The 23,205-nt window shown below is 31.9% G+C and overlaps 1 protein-coding gene across 6 annotated transcripts in view; it reads left to right on the top strand.

The window, feature by feature from the left end:
• Positions 1-8,898: 8,898 nt before the first annotated feature.
• The window catches only part of mtd (TLD domain-containing protein mustard), a 132,527-nt gene continuing 118,220 nt past the window's right edge, over positions 8,899-23,205 (top strand). For 3 of the 6 annotated variants that reach the window (XM_085481418.1, XM_085481420.1, XM_085481419.1), the window contains exon 1: positions 21,150-21,273. Coding sequence is in view for 3 of the 6 variants with exons in the window: in XM_085481421.1 (XP_085337547.1) it covers positions 8,972-8,991 (20 nt within the window). In the remaining 3 variants the exon portion in view is untranslated. Of the gene's footprint in view, positions 8,992-17,190; positions 17,544-21,149; positions 21,274-23,205 lie in introns of those variants that run through there. The other 3 variants (XM_085481421.1, XM_085481425.1, XM_085481422.1) reach the window with 2 other exon arrangements.

A 23,205-nucleotide genomic window follows, 5' to 3' on the forward strand; every position in this document is an offset into this window, starting at 1 on the left:
TTATTTTTATTTTTTATATTTTACGTGGAGGGAGATAATCTATGCTTTCTACGTCTATGGCTGCGATTTACAAAAATTTCCACCGATGACTTTCTGACAGTTGAAAAGTCTCGGGATGATGGGAGAGCTCGCATGGTTGGTATCCCTCCCCGTGACGCGCCGAAATCGTTGACGATCGGCCAATCAGGTGTCAGCGTGAAGTAGTTGCGTCGTTCAAATTTTTCCCAAGAAAACTGTAATCGTGTGCAACGGTTTCGGCGACTCGGTGCTTCCTCGTTACGCGATGCGTCGAGGGATCGTCGCGTTTCGCGATTATTTCTTCGTTCGACGTGTGTCCCGCGAGTGCCGGGAGTGCCGTGTGAACCGAGTGACAGGTATCGTGCCCATTAATTCCCGATTCGCGTCCGCGAGTGAAGAAACGAGCACGGAAACAATGGGGAGACACCGGTGGTACTTTGGCCGGTAAGTGAAGCCGATACGGTTTTAATTAACCCGTTTTTCGCGTTATTGCGATTAGCCGTGTATTCCCGATCATTGCTGACGTGTGTGAGCGAGTGCTCGAGGCGAGAAAATTGCGAGAGAGAGAGTAATAACGATGGAAAAGCGAGAGTCGAAGTATCGTTTGTTAGAAAAGGACAGCGAGCTCTGTAAAGTGGAGTCTCTCTTTTTCTCTTTCACTTGCTGATAAGTGAAGTCGTATCGCGGCTTTAATTATAACCCGTTTTTAGCATTATTATAATTAACCATGTATTCCCGATTAATGCGTATGTGTGTGAGTGAGTGCTCGAGACGAGAGAAGTGAGAGAGAGAAAGCAATAGCGGTGCAGGAGCGAGAATCAAAACATCGTTCGTTAGAAAAGGATAGCGAGCGCTGTTAAGTTATCTTTCTTTCTCTCTCTCACTTTCTCTTTCTCACTTGCGTGGATACTTTTTATTTAATATAACGGCATAAAATATAAAGAAAATATACCACAGGGGAATAATATAGAATTATGTGATATAATATATATATATATATATATGTATATATATATACACTGAAAAAAATTTGTTAATTTGACTAAACCTTTTAACTAAATATTATTTTGTTAATTGAATATATAAAAATATTTAAATTAAATATATAACATATTATATCTAACAAAACATAAATTTGATTAAAATACTAATATAAATGTTCAATTAGCAAAATAGTAATTTAGTTGAAAGGTTTGGTAAAGTTAATAATTTTTTTCAGCAATATATACAGAAAATATAAAAATATATGAAATATTATAAATATCGTAAATTTTTTTACGAAATTAAAGAAAATTAAAGAAAACACTTTATGAAAATACATTTCAATTATCTTTACTTGTTCATAAGCTATTCTAGCACGATTCATAATTTTAACTATTTATTTTAATTATTTAATTTTTTAAATTACTTTTTTTATACAATTTTAAATAACATCGATAAAACAATTTATTTCTGTGATAACAAAGTCTATAAATAGAAGAACGCTCTTAAATCATAAATAAAAATTTGACAATTTAATTTAATCGCTTATCGCAGCCCAGGTATATCGACTGAAAAATTCATCCATCTCTGTCTTGAGATAATTAATACACACACAAACACACACTTGCTGAGTAATTCATGTAAACAGTAATAACTATGCGATTATAATGCACGTAAATGTACAAGCTTCCTAAAGAAGTATTCGTAGTCTTATCTCGATACCACTAATATCACCTAAGAGTATTAAAGCAAAGGAAATGGTAGGTCGAGGAAAACGTCTAACACGTGGATTGCCAACCTACTCAAGGTCTCGTACAATTCTGGAGAACATTTATCAACGATTTTTAAAATAGTTATTTTATTTACGTTTAGAATTTACATTTATAATAGATAGACAGTTATTAGATAGATAAAAAGAGTACAGTTTTTATTGATATTTTTTATATTTTATTGATATTGTTATTTTTTTATTGACTCACTTTTTTCGATAACGATCTACCTTTTTCAATAAAAAAAATTCTACCAAGTAATCTATTGTTATATTCTATCAGTTTTATTATTTGTATTATTTTTTTCAACAAAAAAGGGATCAAATTTCTCTCTCCATTAAGTTAATACTCTCTAAAGTTAATCTTTAAAGTTGCAATTTTTTCCAAATATTCTTGTAATGTGTTAGACTCTGTTAACATTATTGAAAATCAATATATTAATATCGAATGCTTTTGACAACACATAATACTATAATACAGTTTTCCTTAAACACGTGCTCGAAGATGAGCAAATTCGCGCGACGCAAGCAGTTTAAATTAGGGTCACCCAAGCAAGCAAAGTGGCAGAGGACATTAAACGGTAAAGATACATCTAATTACGGGCTCGTAATGAAACTCACGAGAGCTCTGACATTCACCCGCTTAGTTTCGCACCATGATGAAATTCGAATAGATAGACAGCTGTCATCCTTGAGCTAGCTTCTACTTTGCAGCCAAGGTCGCCTCGTCGACTTAAGCTGCCCGCTCGGTATCGCATCTCAAACGATCTGGTCGATTGGAAAAACAGACGGACGCTACGGAATGTCATTGCCATTTAGTATATTGTACATACGCGTATATGCATATCGCATCGTACGCGATCGCGAAACATATATATATATATATACATATACAAGAAACACTCCTGAGTCGAGGGAGTCAGCTGCAAAAATAGAGAGCGCGCACCACTTGCGAAACACACGCGGCAATGCGCAAATTTCAGTGAGAAACTCTTTGTGCATCCAAGTGTATGCTGCACCTACCTGCACACTTATGCTGAAATCGCGGTATCGCGATCGAATCTAATTGTAAGCTAATAAACCGTTCTTCGGATGTCGAAAAATCACAATCATTTTTAAATTCATATGCAGTACAAGTACATTCGCAATATATTTATAATTTAGATCTTGTAATAAAAGAGAACATAACAAGCAGCAACAATAATTAACAATCAAAAATAAACAGGCAATAATAAATTTTTATAATTTTCTTTTACAATTTTTACACTGAAAAAGGAGTTTGGTTGTTTTTCGACGAAACAGAATTGCTGGTTAAAACGACCATAATTCCTTATAATGTAACAAGAATCTGGTTGCACAATTTATTTTAATTGTGCTAACCAAGATTCGTGTTGAATAAGGAATTCTGGTCGATTTAATCAGTAATTCTCTGTTTCGTCGAAAAACAATGAAACTCTTTTTTTCAGTGCATGTATTATCACAGGATGATTAAATATATTTTCTTTGAATATATATAATTCTCAAAAATATTATCTTATAATTTCTCTTACAATTAAATATTTCAATAAGAGAGATCACACTAAGCATCAACAATAAGACTAAAAAGGTAACAATATTTCAGTGATGATTAAAAAAGAGAATTTTCTGTTCTATGTATTGCATAATAATTATTTTTAAGATGTAACGTCTAGAAAAAATATGCATATTTTTATCGCGAATATTAATATCATATATTTGCGCATGCCTAGACAAAGGTTTAATAATGTCAAGTAATTAAAAGCTTATCTCCATGTTCACGAATCACCGATCGCTCATGATCCAGATACAAAGAACGCTATGTGGAATTTTTTTTTTTTTTTTTTTTTTTTTTTTTTTTAAGCAACGACAACCTCATCGTTAGTGGCAGAACACACACAGACTCTCATGTTATCTTATCGACATTTGATTTGGATAAAAGAGTTCTGTAGTTTATACATGCATACGCACATATACAAATTGCACCTAATAATAAACGAAACAGCGTAGTATGACAAAGCGAAATATTAATGTTCTTTTCTCTTCATCAGAACATTCCATTATATAAATTTAATTATCTATAATTAAAATGTGTGTAAACATTATAAAAAAAGTTTATTTTATAAATAATTAATTTAATTCAAATATTTATTAATTTATATATTTATTTATTTATTTGTTGCAATTCAATTTTAAGTATCTAAATTTGTAAAGTATACACATTTGTATATAATTGAAAATAGCCAAATAATTTAATATTAAATGGAGAAAAATATTTTTTTCGATGTAAAATGTAAAGTATACACAGTGCAGTATATGTTGTACTGCTAGCCTTTGTTTCGCAAAGTCACGTGCGTGCTCGTCTTTTGATGCGTACGATCGTTCTTCACGATAATTCTGTTGAAACTTATTACTTTTTTTTTTCTACTGTTTACGTCGTTCGAGTCACGTGCTCGCTGATTTTGCAATATTTTCTCGGACAAAGCAAGACAAAGAAGGAAGTAGGACGAAGTCGTACTCTCGAACGAACTCTGCTCTCGCAGCTGCAAGAGTAAACCGCAACTTACGCGGAAATTATGGGAAAATGTGACTCAGACAGTGCTCCTTTACTCCGAAAACACGCACGTGCGTGTTCGGTTCATTGTGCAGCGAATGCACTAGACATAAAGTGGACCAGATAACATTACATATGTTCACATCTATAATATACATATATTTGGAATATTTAGTATTATTAAATTTTTCGTTGTATAATCGTTTAGAAAAATGTTTTTCAGATAATATCGAAGGAAAAAATTTTAGAAAAAATAAATTTAAAAAATTACTATTATATACAATTCTCTTAAGAACCAAAAGAATCAAGTTACGTAGCAAAATAAAAACGTAGTCTGAAGAAATTGTAAAATTACACTCGTTATATGTATACTAATTGTAAGCTAATTATATAAATATAAATATGTACAAAATATATTTTTATTATAAAAAGAATCAGAATTGAAATTAATAATTAAAGACTTGTATGTATCAAAAACTTGTATGATGCAGTAACAGGAACGAAAAATTGCATTAAACAGCGTAATATTATCGTTCATAAACAGTTAAAAAGAAAAAAGAGCTGGCATCTCATTTCAAATTCTGCAAATTCTACACACCCATGTGACAGTGTTGATGAGCGAATACGCGTAGCTTAATGCGTTCATCGCTATGTATGCTTTATTAACAGTCTACCACTTTGTTGCAAGTTCTCGCGTATAGATGTGAATATTAAATTATTGTCCGCAAGAGAGTATTTTACATACAATGGACCCCTATTTTTGGATTAGGCTCCGGACCACACAACAAAGCCCCCGCGGTTCCATTGTTTTCTCAGCTTCGTCTTTTCTGAATAATAAAGTGGGTCGACAAAATTTTGGACGTGTCATTTTTTAAATTTATTAAATATGATAGAGCATGTTACATGTATTCATATGGTGATGTTCTGGATTGATAAACTGTCATATTCTTATATACAGGGTGTTATAAAAGTATCGGAACCCAGTACTTAGCATTTTTTCTCATATTTTTCGAGTTATTTTGCTGTTTCGGTACTTTTATAACACCCTGTATATAGAGAATGCTACTTAATTATATTATATTTTTCAATTAGTAATTTTAAATCTTTATATAACAGTATGTACTAAATACTAAATTGTTAAAGGCATATTTAAAAAAATAATAATTTTTAATAATATAATAAAATTATATGTACATTAGAAAATGGTTGTAAAATTCCAACTAAAGAATTATAAAATTAAATTTTAAAGAAAGTAAAGAAAGGAAGGGCTTATATTTTTATATCTAACTATATATAAATGACAACTTTTACTTTAAAATCACTTTAACTTTATTTAATCGAGAAAACCTTGAAAAATCTGCATTCCTGCGTTCACTTTCAAAAGAAGTATTTTCCCAGGTAAAAACACAATGTCTTTGTTCCCTTTTTCCGTCGACCACTCGACAGATCCATTGTCTTCCGTCTGCAACCTTGATGACAGTTACAAACCGGGACAATATCGAGATTCGTTTTCCATTAACCGCTTGCATATAGTAGCAAAAAAGTTTTGATTATTGAGAGGCCTGTATGGAAATAAGGTGCAGCTGTCTAATACTTATATGTTCTTAAAATAATATTAAAAGCTTTTATATAAACGATGTTAAAAATGAATGACAAAAAAAAATAAATGAAAAAAATGAATTTTGATCTTTTAGTCTGACTATAAAAATAAGCTAATCTATATCAAGTGTAATAATTTTGAATAAATAAAATTTAAAATATGTAAGATTTTAGATTGTATTATCGAACAATGAAAAAGCTACGCATTATATAATTTATTTAAAAAATATTTTTAAATTTTCTTATTTTTCTTTTAACTTTTATTTATTGAAAAAGAGATCTACAGATTTCACAAATTGTAATTATGTTTGTGCATTTTTCTATCACATTTTTTAAAATTTATTCAAGAAAAAGGAAAAAGAGAAAAAAGAATATGGAATGCAAATATATGAGTATATATTTATATATTATAAATACATTTTAATTGTAAAATATTGCTTTCAGAATGTGCTACTATTTTTATAATTTTTATAACTTTTTCTTTCTAAATTTGATTCTAATTTGTAGAAATAAACTGCATAAAGTAGATATATTAAAATCGTAATCACTCACGTAATTATCATGGATGAGTAAGATTTGTTTATATGTTATGAGATAAGGCACGATCTATCATGTTTTACATCGTACTCTCTCCTTTTCTGACAACTAAAGACTATTGTTTGTTAGATGAGTAGATAAATTTTATACCCTTTTAAACGCAAATCAATCTTATGATGCAGAAACATCCATGATGCAAAGGTAATCCGATATAATCTTGTACGTGAGCACTTATCATCATAATACTTAGAAACAGAATGGACCTTGGACCAATTAGAAAGATTTCACTCATTCGCGTTTACAGAAGGACCTATACTACATGTCATTAATTCCAACTTTTTGAAATGTTATATATGTAATATGTTAATACTCCACATTCTAGATAATTAATTCTAAATTTTATATTTATCAAATTGGAGTACATTTAAGTCTGTAATTAGATATATCTAACATTAGTACTGTATAAAGAACATTTATGAGAATAATATTTTATTAAAAATATATCAATCTTTTTCATGAATATACATGATCATAAAATAGTTTATACTTTGGAAAGTTTATATAAAAACTTTATATAATAGATTAAAAAAATTAAAAATATTAATTGGATCCAATAGAATTTTTTGGACAATCAATATTTATTTACAAAAATTATTTAAGACGCACAAATTGATTCGTTTATCACAAGTTGATAACGAAAATGATTACCAACTGTAAATACATAATGTTAACATTTTGCTTGATGCTTTGCATGCATTTATTATGACAAAGTATATACGCTGGATTTTTTCTTTCTCTTATCTTTTATATCTCATAATTACTTATTATTATTTAATATGATTCATATTTAATTCTTTTTTACTTGTTTATCTTGTTTTATTTTCAGTATATCTTTTTTTCATTTTTTCAACAATGTTGTACATAAATAAATATGTGGTGTGTCAGTGTGTATGTCTGATTATATTATATAAGAGTACCTATACATATATACCCGCGTAAAATAATTTTGAATGAATTACAAAACTAATGTCGATCACCTTGATTCATTATTACACGATTATTCCAAGCAAACATCGATATATAATTGTTACATTGCTATAATAAAACGGAATATAACAGGTAATATAATGTGTACGTTACATGTAACATCCATGTTAGTTGTAATTTCCCACTCATAGATGTAACATTTTAATATAACATATATTACATTGTAATTATATATCAAATAGCACATTGACATATTGATAAGTCAGTGCTATCTTGGGATATAATGACAACATAACTACAATGTAATATATGTAATATTAAAAATGTTACATCTACGAGTGGGAAATTACAACTAACATATACGTTACATGTAACATGCTATCATACTATATATCAATGCTATCTTGGCATATAATGACAACATAACTACAATGTAATATATGTAATATTAAAAATGTTACATCTACGAGTGGGAAATTACAACTAACATATACGTTACATGTAACATGCTATCATACTATAAGTCAGTGCTATCTTGGGACATAATGACAACATAACTACAATGTAATATATGTAATATTAAAAATGTTACATCTATGAGTGGGAAATTAAACTAACATATACGTTACATGTAACATGCTATCATACTATATATCAATGCTATCTTGGCATATAATGACAACATAACTACAATGTAATATATGTAATATTAAAAATGTTACATCTACGAGTGGGAAATTACAACTAACATATACATGTAACATGCTTTATAACATTTATATACTGCGTTTGCTGGGAATTCCATCTAGAATGATTCTTCCGTTTTTGTTCCAGTTTTATCGACTCACCCGCCACACGACGTTCCTATCACCGCTGTCAGATGTCGGCAGCATTGCAGGCACGCCGCTCGTCAACAATCGATGATGGTTCGTGCCGCGCGAGTCGCGAGTGGTCGCGAGGCGTCCCGTATAATCGCGCGTTAACCGCTGCGTAAACGCGTTACGGTTTCCGCTGAATTGTGCCCATCGCGTAGTGTCGTCGATCTCTCTTGGTGCGATTCGGAGTCGTGTGTTATGAGCCGGGAGGCGAATTATCGAGCCGTGCAATCGTGAGAGATTTCGCCACACGCGGCGCGTTCCTGTCACTTCACCCGCCATCCCTCTCCTCCTCCCCCTCCCTCCCCTCCTCACCTTCCCACCCCTTTTCCGCCCGCTCTCCCTCGTTATTTCGCGTCGCGCGGTTGTGCGTTTCGTCGTGTGTATAACCGGCTCTAATGCAACCGTGTCGCGATTTTACCGCGTGATCGTCGCGGATTTTGATCTCGCGTTCGCGGAAAACGCGAATCTTCGACGTTCATCATATCCGTCTGGAAAAGCTCCGTCATCGGGGTGTCCGCCGAAAGGCGCCGAAGCTCCGTCGGTGGGGGAGGAAGAGGAGAAGGAGGTGGAGGTGGCTCGACATCGTCAAGAGGGCTCGAGAGGGCGACCAACAGAGGATACGGTTAACCGGGGATGGCAGACCGCAGCAAAATGTGAGCATGTTTTTTTTTTTCACTTCACTCTTTCCGCCTGCTTTTTGCCACGTTTGCGTTGCGAGAGGCGAAATGTCGCCGAAAAAGGATATGCTTATACATTAGAAACTTATGCTCGCGATATCGACTATTTGGGGGTCTCTTCTTGATTGATATTAATGGTCGACACACGCACATCAACATTGGTTTCGATACATTAGCTATATAGTTTAAACTAACCTGCACGTCAGTTGAAAATATTGGAAATTATTCGTCATTTTCTTTTATATCCCTTTTTTTTTATAATCGAACCTTCTATTTATGAGACCGTGAGATAAAAATCTCGTATTTTTTATATTAAACTTCTCTGGTAAACTTATTTAAGCGTTATTAATGCATTGAAATATTTTTAACAAAACAGTTTCTTATAATCGAAATATTTATGGGAATTTAAAATATCATAATATCTAATGGAAAAACATACAATTATCTTAAAGATTGCTTTAGCTTCGTTTAATTTTCGTTGTAGAACGAGACGAGAATTTCGTTAAATATTGATTAAACTTTGCCGACATTGGTGAAATATATCGTAAAACGAGCTTCTAAATCCATAATGTCCCTTTGGGATACACGTTATTATTCTTCACAACAAAGAAAATGTTAGAACGATGTGGATTAATATACAAGATACTAAAGTTGAAAGTTTGCCAATTGCATCAGAGATTTAATTTTTTTACCATTATATTTTTAAATGTAATTAAATTTATTCGTAATCCGAAGCGGATGTCTATTCCGAATCGTTTCGATCTTTTATATAAATATGTGATTCGCACCGATGTCGTCGAATTAATTTCGAGGAGTGAAATATGTATGTTTTGTGACGTGTCGAAACTCGACACTTTGCTTCGATAGCAAAGTCATCCGATTAATGGATTGACTACGTAGCTATGTGTTTCCACAGATGTGTAAATGCATATGTATACAGGTGAAATTTCGTTACGCATAAATTTATCTGACGTTTTATTATATTTCAAGTAATGACGCAATTCGAGAAAAAAAATTGTTCGATCGAAATAACATTCTACTTGATAATTCCACACAGTAATTCTGCGAAGTTATAAATAACAACATTGTAAAATATGCAGTTAATGGCATATGGGATTAACAACAATATAAAATATGCAACTAACAGTATATATGAAGTTATTAAAAACATCGGGATATCGTCATTTTTATATACGTTCAAAACACGTGTCCATTACAGCAATATTCTGATTACATTAACTAGTGATAATTTATTTTTAACTACGCGCATATGTATGGTTTTAACGCAACACTTTGTCTAGGAAACTATTTCTAACTAATATTTTTTTTTTTAATTTTCTATTCAATTATTTTAATGCAGATTGTTAAATAAAATGCAATTTTATGATATTTCACATTTTCGTAATATCAAGTGTTGATTAATAATGAAAATAATACATAGTATTGATAAAAATGGAAGTAATGTTATATATGCAAGTATCAATTTTACATTTTGTATATTAATTAGATCATTATTCCGAATTTATTCATGCTTATTAGAGAGATACAATTTTTTTGAAATCTTAATTTTATTTGACATTATTAGTTATTAGAATAATTTTGCATATAAAATAATTTTTTACGCGCACGATATCAATATTATAATATAATTTTATTTGTGAATTTTGTTGAGAATAACGCAATCGCGGAAAAACACTTTGGATTTATATAGGCGCCTCTTGTTGAAAGCTGCTTGGAAGTATCTTCCGTGCAAGGATCACGGTCTTTCTACGCCCACGTAATGAGCGCAAAATTATGGGTACTCGTTTGCAGGATTGGTTGCAAAAAATTTGGACCCGTGGCAATGGAACGTATATAAAAATAGATATCAAGAAAAGTTGAAAAAAATTGCATATATTAGAAATATAAATATTATTTATGAAAATAGTTTAGATTTTGAATAAAAAATAGACTGGACTTATAATTTTTTTAATAGCAAAAGCAAAGATAAAATTTAAAAATTGTATACGTATTGTGTGCATGCATGTATATATGCACATATATACATGTATACATATATAAGCATGAACATGCATATATAATATAATACATGTATAATTTGGAAATTTTACTTTAATATTATACTTACTAATACACTGAAAAAAATATTGATTTAAAATTACATGATTATGCTAGGTTTTTTCCAACCCAGCATAATTATGCAATATTGCTACTTATATGGAAGATTACAGATTATATGTAATTTTATATGAAATATATTCAATATTTTCAAGATTAAAAATATTTCACTGAACATTGGAATTACACATAGGAAATGCTATAAAATAATGCTATAAATAAAATGGATAAATACTTATAAAGTTCTAATAAAGTAAAAATAGTAAATTTCAAATTACATATGATTTTTGCATAAAAATAGCAATTTTACCTATATTTTACATGTATTTTTACATTAATATTTTCACTTTAAAAGAAATGGAAAAATAAATTACAGTGATAAGCAAGTAATTTTCCAATTCTGAATTAGTAATTTTCATGTAAAAGTATATGGATTCTTTTTAGTGTATTATGATTCATGGTTAAACAATCGCACGTATTTCTTTGATTTGAATTAAGTTTAAAATAAACTTTATTGTTATCGAGTTTTCCTGTATTTATAAGTTCTGTCATCAAAAGTTTTCTTATTGTCAGTCGTTATTCTTATTGATAATACTAAGTCGTAACTTGTAATAGTGCAGAAGGGGTGCAATACAAATGTGTAGAAGGCATACACCTATCTTTTGCTACGGTCATGGCGACATGCGCGCGTTTTACTGGTTCCGTACGCGTGCACTTTTCTGCAGCTCGCGAATGTGCGCGATAATGTAGTATCTGAAATGACGTTTTGTTATGAATGTCGTTTGCTAGGTAGTTTCAGCACTTTGCATTTTGCTGCATATTTGCATCTCCGGTAGTGATGTACCATGTTTATTGACATACAATTTTCTGCAACGTACGATTGCGTCAAATAAAAAAAAAAAACAATCTTTGATCCTCGAAAGAAAAAGACATTTTCAATATATTTAAATAAATTTTCAATCTATCAGTGGCTCGATTACTGAAAAATCTGGTTATTAACATGCAATATTATGTTTGTGATAATCGATAAAAGTTTTCATATAAAGAATCTCTGTGCCGCGTAGATAGGTATGTACATTATTAATTGATTTAACAAATCAAGTTTCTTCTTGTGTACATTTGAACGGAATCGAAATGACTAAATCGTATGATATATGTCGAATCGTATTACATATTACGCTCCGCAAGTATGGACTTTATATAACGATCGATATTTGGGCTAGATTTTCTTCGGAAGATGTATACAGTGTCGAGACATTTAGTATACCGGGTGTCTCATGATGAAATATTGAGAAGGATGTTTCGTGTTTGATTTCTGCATGTCAAACAAACTTGACAAATTTGTCATCGCGAAAATAATTTAATCATGGAATTGGAAATATAGTGTAACAATATAAATTGTTTTATATAATCCTTTGAATATTTTCATAAAGTTATATAATATTTACGTATTATTTTTAACACTTTGTTATAAAACATAATATTAATAGCATATATGATGAATTTTAATATTATCTAAAATTATTAATATTATCTAATAATTATTAATATATTTTTATATTAAGAATTAATTTTTTAATATACATCTTAATTTGTTTTAGTCTATAAATATCAAAAATATGTAATTGCTTGACGAATTTTATTCACATCGATTTTGTTCATATAGACATAATTAACATCTTTCGTTAAACTTGATAATTAACGAGATTCAATTACGAAAACATATTTTCGAAAACCACATGTAACCCTGACCTCTTGTATATCATAATAAGCCGTAATAATTAAATAAGAGACTTTTTAGTCTGGTATATTATCTCTTTTTATCATAAGTTTTTCTACTTGAAAATTCATTTGCATATATTTATTTACACAGACGGTGCTTTATGAGAGAAATTTTTGTTGAAGATTAAATTGTTTTCTCTCGGAATTTAGCACATGTGTACCAGAGAAAAGATGTCAAAATTGTCGATAAATTCTGCTTTTTTTGTTCGCGTATCTTGTACAGTTGCTGTACGTTAATTACGAGCTCCGTTCTAATTCTGCCATCGCTTATCAGTGAATTTTCGGGTATGCGTGTGCTGCAGTTCGTCCTCTGATTACTGTGACCGATAAGTCCTCATTTGGGAAGCTATCAAAAATGTCGAAAATTAATTACATTGTCAGTTCAAAAAGAAACTCGATAAAATTTTTTATTTTGTATTTGTGTCGCATTTTGCGTTTTACTTTCTATAGAAACGAGTGTTTATTGCGTGAAGAAAGTTTACGCGAAAGTTTACATTTAACTTTTCAATTTTTCGAGAGAGAAAGAATTCTTCTCGTTAGAGTTTTGTTTCGGATATATAACGCTTGTATTGCGCTTCTTATCTAAATTATTGCATCGTCCATATCTCGTAACATATGATGATGGCGTGAAGAAAAGAGACATAGGCATGAACTTAATGGATATTTAAATGTATATGTAACACGCGACTTCGTGCGCGCAACAAGCGGAGATGTATATACTAATGAATATTTCGTCGCTTAGCTACGCTTGTTAAAATAATTGTTTTTAATGCACTAGCCACGTGCATCGCGCTACCCGAACATTATTCGAATTATACAATTTTATGCAATTAATATATTTGTTTTGTGCACTTAACAAAGAACAGGCAAGAAATGGTTCCTTTCTTCTAAATGGCATGATTAAATCATGATTCTATTTGATAAATTGCTTTTATAGAGTTTTGCTAGACGTTATACAACGACGAAGAGACTATTAAGATTTATTATTCGAATTAATTTAGAAGACATAAATAAATCAAAGGAATTTGAATTTATAATTATAGTAAATAAATTTATTTCTCTATATACATATATAAATTACATAATTTTTTGGTCGCTTTTTTAAATCTCATTAAATATATAGTAAAAGAGACAAAAGATTATTTTTGGCGAAATTTTAATTAGTTGTTGCCGTCACACAATTGCAGAAGAAATTATCATTATCATCATATTATGATTGAGATATATAAATTCGATCGTACGCGCACAGAATGATATCTGTATACATTTCATTGCGGTGACAATAAAATTGCGACAATAGCGTAAGATTCAATTTCCCGTATCGACGGCGTTGAAAATTGAATTCACCGAGTTATACTGTTTAGTTACACCGATTATATTGTTTTTTATGGCACGCTATGATTGCCTAAAGCCTAAATCGATTCCTTCGATTTATCGACATCGCGATGGATAAATACTTTTCTATCGCGCGCACATGCGACGCTATAGGATCGACATATAGGACAAAGCGTAAGCGATTTTTCGTTACGCGGTCATTCCGCTTGATTTATGCAAGGGCGAGCCGTGTGTGCATCGCATACAGTGCACCAATGTGTGTAACAGTTATTAATGCCAGGTTACTGGAGCCAACCTAACGCGAGTGCGGCCGCAACGATCAAGCGGCCAACCTATCCCGACTTTCGAGCGAGACTGGGGTTTGTCATCGCGATATATCTACCATGTGATAAAGTGATCTAGGTTACGTTACCTTCCACCACTCGTTCTCCAGAGTAACAATCTCGTATCAAAGGTTCGGCGAGAACTTCCGATTTAGGAAATTTGACGTGCTCGATAAATCGATATTGGTAAATAACGTCTGTCATTGAAGAGAAAACACATACCCCTTCTAATAGAATTACGTGTAACGAAGTGAAAAAAGTATCTATCGGCTATAAAGCTTTGAAAAATGAAAATAATGACAATTTAATTTTCTTTTTTATTTTTGACATTTAATCTTATTTTTCTTATTTTTCACTGCAAACTTTTTAACAGTTATTATCGAGAAACATAATGATAAGTTCGTGATGAAAAGCGAGTCGGGACAAAAAGAGGCCGAGAGAGATAAGACACGGCGTGTTTTGCTTGCGGTATTCATCCAACTCAGGCATTGGCGATGAAAACGATGGTGGATTTCGGTTCATTTGCTTAGAGACGCGCGTGGCTGATTATGTACAGCCGCAAAAAGCTGCGCGTGTATGGGACACGTGTATGTTTTCACATTCGGATCAGCTACCGTATTCACTTTTCTGTAAACCGGTTCTTCTTGTTGTGTGATTCTTATCAGCCGATCTTGGTTGCGATAATCTTCGTGTAATATATTGAGACGAACGACATTTTATGTCGTCATTAATTTTCCGTCGCAATTAATTATTTACAGAAACAGTTTGATTGATGTTATACGAGATATTCAGAATCAAAATAGATCAAGTTTATAGGATGCAAAAAAATGTGCTTTAATCATAAAATTATATGAAACTTGTTTTAGATCATAAATAATTCTTTGTACAGCTCGTATATTATAAACAAAATGAGATCACATAAAACGAAGTAAATTACACAGATAAATTACAATTGATTGATAAAATCTGACAGAAAATCAGTACTTATGCTACTTTAGTAGATATAAGCATTATATTAATTATTTCTTAATAGTTATATTTTTAGGATTTTTTTTTTATTTTTGAAATAGGTAAATAGGAAAACTTTCATTAACCTCATAAGACATCATAAGAAATTATATGCAGATATAATTAGATATTAATTTATTGTTAACTCGTTGATTTAATCTCAAGCTTATTCGGTTTAAAAGTTAAAATACTATAGTTTTAACAGAATCAATTATATTACCGCGAAGATAAGCTATAGCAATTAATTTGATAAAAAATCAATAAATAAAATTATGATTTACCACATGGTTTCTCCATGCTAATGTTCGATGCTTTTCCTAAATTTCTCTTTTCCTTAACATTTCTTGAATTGTTCTTTTATGTCACATGTGAAAATTTCGATCGCGCGTTTGCCAATCCGAATATAATTGCCCAACAATTTTCAGACCATGCTTAACTTATATAATCATTTACTATATATATTTTATTTTAATGTGGAAGAAGAATACGAAAATTATAATTATATATACTGTTATGATTTAGTACTGGGGAATTGCACGACCAAATTCGCACATGCTATCTCTGTTACTAACGAATATTTTAGCACGCATTGTAGGATAATTTTATTCTATTTCTCATTATAATACAAGTAAACAAATATATACGGCATTAAAATTTAAAGATAGATATTTACAGATGAAATTTACAAGAATATTCTATCACTTCGTTGACTCGCCCGATTGATTTTTGATCAAATAAATTATCAATGCGCCGAATTTGTAATACGCAATTAATAAATATTAAAATACGGGGTCAATAACGATTATACTTATTAATTAAACGCATTTCAATAACGCTCAAATCAATTCAATCAATTTTATATCCGCGATATTTTGTTAATGACTGAGAAATTGGAAAATGACATCGACAATTTTATCTCGATATTGCGCAATACTGAGTGGATGATTAGTTGAGATTAGTTAAGACAGGATAATCGCGAAAATTAATTAGTCATGCGAGTTATAGATTGCTAATTATAATAATCATAGGAAATGATCATTTTTTTGGTATCTCTCCTATATTTGTACATATACATATTAGTTCTTGCGGTCGTGCTTTGAGAGATAAGACACTCGGAGAACGCACGATTCCTATGTAATGTATATTCCTATAATAGTATTACAATAGAGTATTATTTTATTTAATTAAACACGTATGATGCTTGAGTTATTTTGTTTTAGATTTTCTATATTTTACTAGTGGGTGAGAAAATCGAAAAACGATATCAGCAAGTTTATCCGGATACTATGCAAATTAATGGCGATTTGAAACGCGATAATCACGAAAATTAATTAAATGCTAGTTGATATATAATTGGTAACTGTAATAAATTCCTAGAGAGAGAAAATAATAGCGTTAAATAGCTTCCTCGAAAATATGAATATACGTATAGTAATACGAAAATAATACGTAGTAATATCGAACTTGCAAATAAGGCCTGCTCGCTCGAGTGTCGCGCGAATGACAACAAGATCACCGCACGTAAACACAGTATTCCTATACATCGGAAGAATTCGATGCCATTTAGAGTGCTATTATATATATTTGCGCGGTGATCTTGTTGTCATTCTTACGACGAGTCACGATTGAACAGGAACTGCGTGCTCCGTATATGGATTATTTTCGTCATATACTCTTGAAGAAGATGTGATTGCTTGTAATTATTGAAGTGCGTTTAATTAATAAAATACCGTAAAATATATACACTGTTCATTAACAAAGATAGTATTGTGCGAGTTTTCTATACCGGACGCGATCTGTGATTTTGTATTCTTTCATATCAATTAGTACATTTCCAACAATTAATTAGTAATGTTTCCACGAGTGAGTGTCATGTGAGTACTATAAAGGATTAATAAAGAATAAACAAGAGGAGAGAAAACAATCCGAGAAGGTGTCGGACAATAGTATGGCAACTTTAAGGTTAGACAATTCATACTTTTTAAAATTTATTATTCGTTATTTACAAAAAATTAAAATCCTCAATTCTGTGCTATCTGATGGACACAATAAATTTATTAAAACAACAAATAAACAAAAAATAAATATGAAAATCTATGTTGAAAGAGTTAGGATAAAACAGTAATTTTACAAGCAAGCGCTCAAGAAAATAATCAATTAATTTTCGAATTGAATTCTGTTTTCGAACTTTAGTTGCAATTTCGGGATATGGATCGAAAAATCACTCGAGTTCTCATTAAAGACGGCCTTGTCGTTTCACGGCACACCCCTCTTTTTTCTTTTTTTAGTTCGCCGAGTTTCACATTTTCATTATATCCTCTGGTTGCGCTGATGTCCAAGGTCTTTTATGAAACGTGAGATACGCTTTTATATAAAACTCGCGCAAGATATTCAATGGTATGATTATAATTAGTCGTTCGTTGGCTAATGGTAGACCGATAAACGATCAATAGCAGCGCGCAGCTGTTTTCAATCGGAACGTCGAATGGTTAGGAAGCACATATACGTGTATATATGTATACAATCTTCATTGATGCAAAAGAATATATACCTTAATACGTATTATTAACTTAATTTTATTAGGTTTTACCGATATAGCTATTCGGCAAGAAATTACTTGGGCAGAGATATTTATACTGCAAGTTACGGAGAAAAAAATTTGCTATCGCAGCAAAACACCTCGCTTTATATTAGATGTAAAAGTGAGAAAACTATTATTCGATATTATAGTAAAATTTATAAAATAAAATTTTATAAATTTATAATTTATAAAATGAAATTTTATAAATTTATAATTTATAAATTTATAATTTACTTTCAACAAATACATTTTTTTGCTGTTGTAAAATCATATCTGCTTTGATAGCACAATAAGATTTAATTTGTTTATATAATGAAATCTTTTGCAGATTTTGCAAAATTATTTTTAGTAAATATTATTCATATTCTCGACAAGTTTTCTTTTTTTATTGTCTATGTAACTTGATAAAATTTATTATGATAACATAGAATATGCTGTACCAGCAAACTTTTTCTTCATATATGTAAGCCCAAGTGTGTATACATATACATATATATACAATATAAACAGAGAGATATACACGTGTACACAAATTAGCTTTCTATCTAAAATACGTGTATCTATTATATACATTTATTTATAAATCATCGAAATTAATATATGTATATATATATATATATATATATATATATATCTTCGAAATTAATTGCTAATTCATAACGTCGTTTTATTTTTGGATTATGCGTCAATAATGCTCGCAGAGAGAGGTTATGGATAGGTTGACATTGACAGAGGTGCATACACACCGATAATGATGCGAGAATAATAATCCTCGCATTGAATTCTACTATTAATAGATAGTCAGGCTAGACTTTGTTACTGACTAGTTATGCGAATGATATCGGCGAATGTTGCGATAATATGACTTTTTAATGATGCACGATTATATAATATATTATCGATTAGCTAATCAGCTGTTGGCACCTTCTAACATCGAACTCCTGAAAACGTCAAATTCGAGATTAATTCTAGCAAGTTCCTACGTCGATTAAAAAAATCGGAATATTGGGATTAACTTGTATCACGGAGAAAATCATGAAGACTTCAATTAAAGATTTGTATCAAATCATTAGAAGTTAAATTTGAACTTAAACTTTTTCCTTTTTTTTTTTTATTGTTTCTTCTTCTTAAATATCTTCATAATAATGTGAATTTTCTGTTAAATGAGAAACCGTAGAAAATGCATTATTTTATATATTAGTATAAGTTTTTGAATATGTTTTACGTAATTGCGTTGATACTTTTCAATGATGGCAATTAGCATGTTCTTGTTATTTAAATTAAAAAAATAAAAAAAAAAAATTAATTACCCAACTTCAATATTCTTGTTACGATTATCGAGTTTCGATATTTCGTTGAAAAATATTGCGCGGTATCGCAATTATCCCTGACCCAACATTGGATATATGCCTTGAGTTTGGCATGGAAAAAGGGTGACAAGATTCGGAGCATAGTCGCGCCTTTGGGAACATCGTGCGTGATTTATACCGATGGTTAGAAATGTCTGTCACACACGCCGGCCCTCAATGAATCGTGGTGGAGTAACGAAACGTCGATTGGATCGGGACAACCTGGGTTAGGAGGGAATCGGGGTAGACCGTCGATACCGAACGACCTTGCGGCATCGACCAACCCTCTGCTCTTCTCTTGGCTTTTCGAGTCTATGTACAGTGCTTCTCCGTTTACTACGCCTTCTTACCGCCTCTTCTCTTTCTCGTTTTCCCTCCACTGCCCTTCTATTCCGACCTAGCCCTCTTTAGCCTTCATGGAAAATTGAGATGATCCGTGTATTTGATTTGCGTTTTATCAAGAATAAATTAAGTATCTGTTCGCGTCAGTCAGATGACGTTATAACGTCACTCCTGTTATTGCATCATTTGTGGTATGTCGTTTTTATATTGTCGTGTGCATGGGCGTACATTGTTGATCGTTGAATCAATATGGAAAATTTTATTGACTATTCAATCGATAATGCATCTACTAACGCAGGAAAATTATAGCTAGAATGATTTATTTATCACAAAGGCAGCAATGAAAGTATTATACCGTTATAGGATGTTGCGAAACTTTAACACCGAAGAATCCTTTCTCTATCGCAAGTAGCGTATCTATCTATTTTTAATTTCTTTAAATTTCATTTGAATTAAATATATTATTTTCATACGACAAGATCCAAGTGCCTTATTTGCACACATTTTGCAATTTCGCTTTTTCGTCGCGAGCTAATGCATTTTTAAAGCCGCTAAAACGATATAACGATATATCGACAGTGACGGCAAAGAGTTTATCACGAGGAAATAAAGACCGGAGCGATCTACGAATGTATTCGTTCAAAAATTAACGACGATCCCCTATTTTTTTTTTTTTTTCCTCGATACAATTTTTTCGATGCATCGCGACGACAGTGACGAGTAAGACAATGGCGGGTGGACGAGGAGGAGTCCATTCCGTTGGCAACTTGACAACAGATTCCGTCTATCTGCGTCGTTGAGGACGTCGGTGGACGAGACACACGAGCAGCGAAGGGAGGTGGAGTCTCTCCACCCGACGGGGTGGCTACGGTCCTGGGGTCGCCGAGGGTGGGTTAGGCCGTGACGCGTTCGGTCCGAGGGGTGGGAAAGGTTACCTCGCTGCTAGAGCGGGAGGGTGCCCCCGAAGCATGGAGGGTGCGCGCTTCCGTTTGAACATCGGTGAAACGTCAGTTACCTCGCGACGATCCTTCCGCGAGGACTTTGCCCGAGTCGCGTACGGCCCGTATTGTCTCGGTCTCGGACTCCCATTTGTAACTGGTTCTCTTTTAGGGGGTTCGCTCTTTATCCGTAGATCGACTCATCTTAACCCGTTCAGTGCGATCTCGAAAGAGTCCACAAAGTCATTTGTCTCTCCAATATCTTGGTTCCATTTGTGTCAAACACAAATGATATGAGGAAAAGGTTACACTGAATGTGCGTACTGGTTCTCTTTTAGGGGGTTCGCTCTTCATCCGTAGATTGACTCATCTTAGCCCGTTCAGTGCGATTTCGAAAGAGTCCACAAAGCCATTTGTCTCTCCAATATCTTGGTTCCATTTGTGTTAAACACGAATGATATGAGGAAAAGGTTACACTGAATGTGCGTATGATTCTCTTCGGCGTCTCTCGATTTAACTATGTCCGTAATTTCGGTTTCAAAAAACTTTGTTTTCAATGTTTTACATAACTTTACTGGAAGTTAAATAGGAGGGAGTATGTATTTAAAAAAAAATTGAGTTACGCTAAACACATGATTTTTTTATAACTTGAAAATATCTGCTGCACTAGATGCTTCAAAGATAAAGAAGTCGAGTTAAAGAATGTTAAACTGAATAGACATAACTTTGTTTCGTTGTTTTTGCGAAATTGGATAGCGGATTTAATCGTATTATCTTTTTTTCGGTAAAACATGAGATTTATTTATTTTACTCGTGAAGTGAGTAAATCTTTACATTACAGATTTGCATATTCGTGACTAGCGAATATTTTGTGAGAATTTTGGGGCTTTGATATTTTAATTGAGGATTTAAATTGGCAAAGAGTTCGTCATTAAAATTAATATTCTCGCATTTCCAATTGCAATTTTCTATTAGTTCGAGCAAACGCGCATATAATAATAGACGCAATATTGTTATTACGCATATTTGATTCGACGTTGGTGAGCTGATAAAATTAAAGTAAAACGAGTAGGGATTTCTTTTATTTCTTCATTGCATATAACTTTATTTTTACATTAGATATTGCCGCATCTATATTAATCATTTATATTAATAATCTGTATAAGAGAAAAATAAAATTTTTAATAAAACATCTCAAGGGAAGCTTGCGTACAGGAGTGTCCGTTGAAATGTTAAAGGCGAAGGGACATATTGCATGTACACAATGATATTAGAGAATTGATACGCTATTGACGTACCGCTAACGCATCATTGACGCACATGTGAATTAATCTTAAAAGATCGATCTAAACACGGCTTTTGTCGGGGTATTTCTTGATTAAATAGGTGTTAACAAGCTGTTACGCGCGCGCGTGTACGATGAGAGGACCGATAAAAACGATTTCCACGCCGACATGACGGGCAATTACGGCGACGATAATCACTCACGCATGCTCGCGCGCGCAAACTTTTGTTCATTGACTTTTACGTCTCGTCGGTAAAATACTGGAAAAAATATATGTGTCGCTGGCGAGGAATTTCGCGGGAAGTGAACAAGCTAGGCTGACAGATGCTGCGGTTATAATCGCGAAAGAGTTAATCCTTTCGAGCCATTTCATTGTGTAGTTAGTCATTTGACTACGTATATTATATCTTATTCTACGAAAAAAAGAGAAAGATTATTACTTTAAATTCAAAATGAGACGATAAGCTTGCGCAATTATACATGTCACAATACTATCGTGTATTAAAATCAGTAATACGCTTACTAAAAATTACTTAGAAATATAAAATTATAAGTATTTTTGCTATTATACTTTTCAAAATAATGTAATTTGTGCGGAGATAATGTAATTTCATAAAATGTATAATTATTTCCGTGAACATACTTGATGGACCATACAGACATCAAATTAATGATTATATTTTGAGGATAACATTCTCTCGTGAATACGTTCATAACGATATTTTAAGATTTATTCTCATCGCGAGAATAAAAATTAAAAAAAGAATAATAATAAATATTGGATAGTTTTGAGATCTGCATTTCACTCACTTTTTTTAATAAAGTAAATTGTTTAATTTAAAATTAAATAAATAGTTATATTGCACATATGCAACATTGAGTATACCATGTGATGTGAGATATCTCTCTATTCTCTTATTTATTTTATCTTTTTATTCTCTTTCTGTCTCTATGTATGGATCTCTCAAAAATATGGGTCTCAACTGTGTATTTTTGAGACATCCATAAGTAAATCTAGAGCTAAGCAAAAAGTCAATATATTATCAACATCGTACCTAACGTTAGATGCTTAGTTTACCTCGGTGTAAAATATTTCGCTTGTGTCTCCGGGCCGTGCTCTGGTATTTGG

Source organism: Nylanderia fulva, unplaced genomic scaffold, assembly GCF_048542155.1.
Source record: "Nylanderia fulva isolate GAGA-0341 unplaced genomic scaffold, ASM4854215v1 Scaffold18, whole genome shotgun sequence".
NCBI classification, from domain to species: domain Eukaryota; kingdom Metazoa; phylum Arthropoda; class Insecta; order Hymenoptera; family Formicidae; genus Nylanderia; species Nylanderia fulva.